The 4,978-nt window shown below is 27.2% G+C and overlaps 1 protein-coding gene across 1 annotated transcript in view; it reads left to right on the forward strand.

Annotated features, from left to right (window-relative positions):
• The window catches only part of LOC106765347 (sulfite exporter TauE/SafE family protein 3), a 16,977-nt gene extending 12,880 nt beyond the window's left edge, over positions 1-4,097 (forward strand). Inside the window, exons 11-13 of the mRNA XM_014649929.2 lie at positions 2,847-2,940; positions 3,321-3,461; positions 3,878-4,097. Of these exons, the coding sequence (XP_014505415.1) occupies positions 2,847-2,940; positions 3,321-3,461; positions 3,878-3,963 (321 nt within the window). The 3' untranslated portion in view covers positions 3,964-4,097. The remainder of the gene's footprint in view (positions 1-2,846; positions 2,941-3,320; positions 3,462-3,877) is intronic.
• The last annotated feature ends 881 nt before the right edge of the window (positions 4,098-4,978 follow it).

The following is a 4,978-nucleotide window of genomic DNA, read 5'->3' on the forward strand; positions in this document are numbered from 1 at the left end:
ATATATATATATATATATATATATATATATATATATATATATATATATATATATATATATATATATTAAAATATATGTTAATAATCTACTAAAAAGTGATTAATCTTTTTGAATTGTCCAATCGTAAAATTCAAGATTCAATAGATATATATTATTAGTACTCACTCCTTTTATATTAATTTTTTAAAAATATTGTTTCTTTAAAAAAAAAAATCTTGAGATAATAAATAATTTTCGTATTGAATTTCAAATGGGAAACTAAGGCTAACTCGTTGCAACAATAATCTCAAATAAAACAAAATAAATCAATATATTTAAACATATAATTAACCACATATTTAATATATAAAAAAATATTTTATTTCATTACAAAAAATAATTATAGGCTCATACTAAAACTAAATTTTTAAGAGAATAATAGGAACCTAAGAGTGTGAAATTTGAGCAATAATGGAGATGCAATCTTGGACACATTTTGGAAAGCTAATCAATCTCACCATAATGTAATAATACCTAGACAACAATTGCAACATAAAATCTGAAACTTTACCAACACAGGGCCTAATGAATACGCAAACTCCACCAAAAATGCAAAAAAAAAATAAAATAAAATAAGCACTCACCAGTTCACTAGTTGGATGTTAACCGACAACAGAAAGTGGAAGTGCGAAGTTGGGCATCGACGAACGAGGATTTCACAAAGAAAGAAGAAAAAGAAGAATAAGAGATGACGAAGATGATGAAGAAGAAGAATAAATGGTGAAGAAGACGATGAAGATGATGAAATGTCAAGGATGAAGAAAAATAAAATTGGGAAACGAAAGAAGAAGAAGAAACTATAGTGCTTTTGCAAAGAAGAAGAAATGAAGGTCACTATGCAACTTTTACAAACATTAATAATAGACAAAATTTTAGGCATCAATTATTAGTAAAATTGAAGCATAACATGCAAAATAGGCATCAATTTTAAAAAATAATTCAGATATAAAACTCTACCCTCAATGGAAAACTTGAAATTTTGGTGAACCTTCAGGTCTTAATTATTCAGAATCGAAGCATAAAGGTCTTAGCTTCGGTTTTCTCAACAATTGAGGCCTATACCTCTTTTTTCAGATAAAGTAATTAAAAAAGAGAGGGAATTTTGAAATTTTTGGTGAACATTTAGGTATCAGTTTTTAAGAAACCGAATCATAAAGTTTGATAGACTTCAATTTTTTCAAGAACCAAATTTTTTAGCACTTATAAGCCTACATAAACTTATAACTCAATGTCATAAAAGAGTTAGAGCCCATCATGATTCTCTCTAGAAGGTCACATGTTCCTTAAAGTTGTGTATGATTTTGCGCTTTATTCTAGTTTGGATAAAAACTAGATGACCTAGGCTTGAGAAATTATGTTGTATATTACTTGAAGAGGAGATATACAATTCATGTTCTATGAAAAGCATTTAATGAATCTCCAAAATCTATTGAAGTGAGCTCTACGATATTTTTTGTGGGTTTTTAACCCTAACTCAACTCCACAAAACCGCTCGAGCGTGATAGTAGAAATTGGGTGGTTCGATAGTGGTTCAACAACGGGTGGAATAGAAATGCCCAAGAAACATCGTTAGGATAAGTTTAACCATGGCTCTAATACCATATTAAGAAGTTGGTTTTTAAGCCTAACTCAATCCCACAAAACCGACTTGTAAGGTAAAGTTTGGGCCTCAATTATATATTATAATTTGGCTTTATCTTTAGTCGATGTGGGACTTCCAACACTAAATGACGAATTATAATTTTATCACTTTAATAATTTTATCACTTTTTCATATGCACGTGAAATTGTTGACTATGTAATAGAACCTTAGTTCTTGCATAATTGTTGTGTTTCATTATATAAGTGTCTAAAAATGATTGTTGAAGGTTGCATGTTTCATATGGTAAAATCCTTTCTTAGATGTTTGTGATCAACTTTTGACGTTGTCTAACTTGTGCTATGATAATGTGATTAATCAAAGAGAGATAAGATTGCAAGGTCTTGAAGTATCAATTGATATTAAACAAATAACTTGCATCTATTGAGATCGATATGATATTAAAGATACTTTCATGTTTTCATTCGTTTTAAAAATACTAAATCAAAATTACACAAGATAAAGTTAGATTTCTTGATCTTTTCTCTAACATTAACCTCGTTGTTTCTCTCTCAACTAGATCACCATAGATAGCTTTAAGAAAGTATCTCTTCAACTTAGTGTTTCTATTTTATAGTTGTTACCTTTCGACTTGATTATCTAATCATAAACATACCTTCAACGTTGTCTAATCATCAAGTAGACATACCTTTCATCTTCTTTTCATTAATTCACAAGTTAGATACAGATCTTACAGAAACAAATAAATCTATATATATCAAATAAAGCGATTTTTTTAAACAAGTTCTTAGTTTGAAAAGATATTTTTACCTATTTGTCATTCATTCATGGCTCGCGAAGATAGTCTTAAATGACATTTTATATATTTTTTTTCAACTCTAAAATTATTCTCAAGTTTGTAAGACCACACTTTGTATATACTAGACTTTATGATTTTGTTTAAAGAATTTTTCTTTAAGAAAACACTTTAAATTCAAGCATAACACTAACCTTATCTATCTTTTGAAATGTACCAGATTTAACCAATTCCAATTTATATTTGATCGTTGTCCACTTTGTTTTATTGTGCTTCCTGTTATGAACTTTATCCATGCATATATATGACAAAAATTGCCCTCTTTGATAGAATATATCAATTGATGAAGCCATCTGAATGAGTTTCACTTGTTCTATTAAGTGGTCTCAATGTTTGATGCCATGTGTTCAGGTTGCAAGTGCCACAGCCACCTTTGCCATGGTCTTTTCCTCATCTATGTCCGTTGTAGAATACTATCTCCTGAAACGTTTTCCAGTTCCTTATGGTTTGTGTTTTATAACTTCTACCTCTATACTTATAAATTTAGAATAATAGTATCATTACAAACTTTTACATTAATTTGATATAGAATATAAAGGTAAAATGGTTATAAAAATATAAAATTTCATATTTTTTTAAGAAAAAAAAAATAAAAAATAAGAAATGATAGAATATAAAAGTAAAATAGTTATAAAAATATAAAATTTCGTATTTTTTCAAAAAAAAAGTAAAAAATAAAAAATAATAATATCAAATAAATGTAAAAAAGTTAAGTTTGTCAAATAATATTTTTCATAAATTTAACCTATGTGCCTTTTTATAAATTGAATATTATTGATATGGTTCAATTTGTTTTTCTAACCCATTCATTATGTTGTTGCACAGCCCTGTACTTTATTGTAGTAGCTGCTGTTTCAGCCATTGTAGGGCAGCATATTGTAAGAAAGTTGATCGATCTACTTGGGAGAGCTTCTCTTATAATATTTGTTCTAGCCTTCACAATATTTGTTAGTGCTGTTTCACTAGGTAAGGCTTGGTGATTTTCTCTTAACTTTCTTTGGTTATATTCATATTTTTATATTATACATATATGACATGAATATAGTTTGTCATTTAAATTTAAAATAATTTCACTATTAGTTTATCAAATTTAAAATTAATCTTTTTAGTTTTTCTAATTTTAAAAAGGTTATTTTAATTCCTATGTCAAAAAAACGTGTCTATAATAAGTTTTTACTTCAGTTCTTAGACAATTTGTTCTTTTTACATAATAAAAATTACACACCATGTTTCCATTAATGTATCAAAAGACAGGGAGTTTGAGAGACTAAAAGGAAATCTTACCTTATTTACATACACTGAAGCTATATTTAATACAACATATACTAAAATAACTCTTATAACGAAATTCAATTATGAAACCTTTTTGGTCTATTTGATAGGTGGAGTTGGCATTGCAGCAATGGTCAAGAAGATTGAAAATCATGAATATATGGGATTTGATGATCTCTGCAAGTATAATTCATAGCCCACTTCGTTAAAATATTTTGTGGTTCTTTTCAAGTTCCTAATAAAGAGCCAACAAAACCTATTTCTTCAAAATTGACTTATGGTATGTCGGGATTCATTTGAATTGGAAGCAAAACCTATTTATTTCTGCTTTTTTGTTTCTCTTAAAGTGAAAAATAAGTAAGTGTTGGGTATTATTCCAGACACAATGTTGAAAATTTGAATTACACTTTTAATATTCTTGTGAAAAAGTTGCATAAATCATTTCTTGTGTAATACGAGTAATATAAGTTTTCTTTTTTCTCACGTGTTGTATTCAATAAAATATTTTAAAAATTTAAAATAATTATTTTTACTTTAACATCTTATACAAAAAATTGATTTGTTATTACTATAAATAAATTTGAGTTAAGCGACCACCATTTTCAATCGTTAAAATGCTTAAATATTTGGTGATCGAAAATATAAGATTGTGAAAAATCCTATGGAAAAGTTTTAGTGACCAATTTTTAATTCAAACATTAAATAATCACTAAAATTTTGGTCATTAAAAATTTTTATTTTTCAAATATAAGTCACCAATTTTGTAACTAAAACACGTTAGGTAATTTCGTTCCCTAATGCGACCGTAAACATAAAAAGTTTAGCAACTTTTTATTCAGTTGGAACAAAATTTGATTAAATTAAAAAAAAAATCTAGTCAATAATTAAGTTGCTAAATAGCAACTCATATTTTACTGTCGCTAATGTGTGAGATTATTATTTTAATTTAAATAGTTTTTGTGACTAAATTGGTTGCAAATATTATTGGCCTAAAGGATTTTCTTGTATTCTTTAGTATTTTTTTCATATGGGTTTAAGTAACATCAGTGTAGAAATAACGTTTAACATTACGTATTTAGTGTCTAATGAAAGAAAATTCAAAGTAAAAAAATGACTAGTGACACTTTTGTAAATAAAATGTCATTATAGACATCGGTTCCCCATGGATCAGACGTCAAATAAGGTATAAGCGTCGGTTCTCCCAGGGTTAG

This window comes from Vigna radiata, chromosome 6, assembly GCF_000741045.1.
Source record: "Vigna radiata var. radiata cultivar VC1973A chromosome 6, Vradiata_ver6, whole genome shotgun sequence".
In the NCBI taxonomy this organism is placed as follows: domain Eukaryota; kingdom Viridiplantae; phylum Streptophyta; class Magnoliopsida; order Fabales; family Fabaceae; genus Vigna; species Vigna radiata.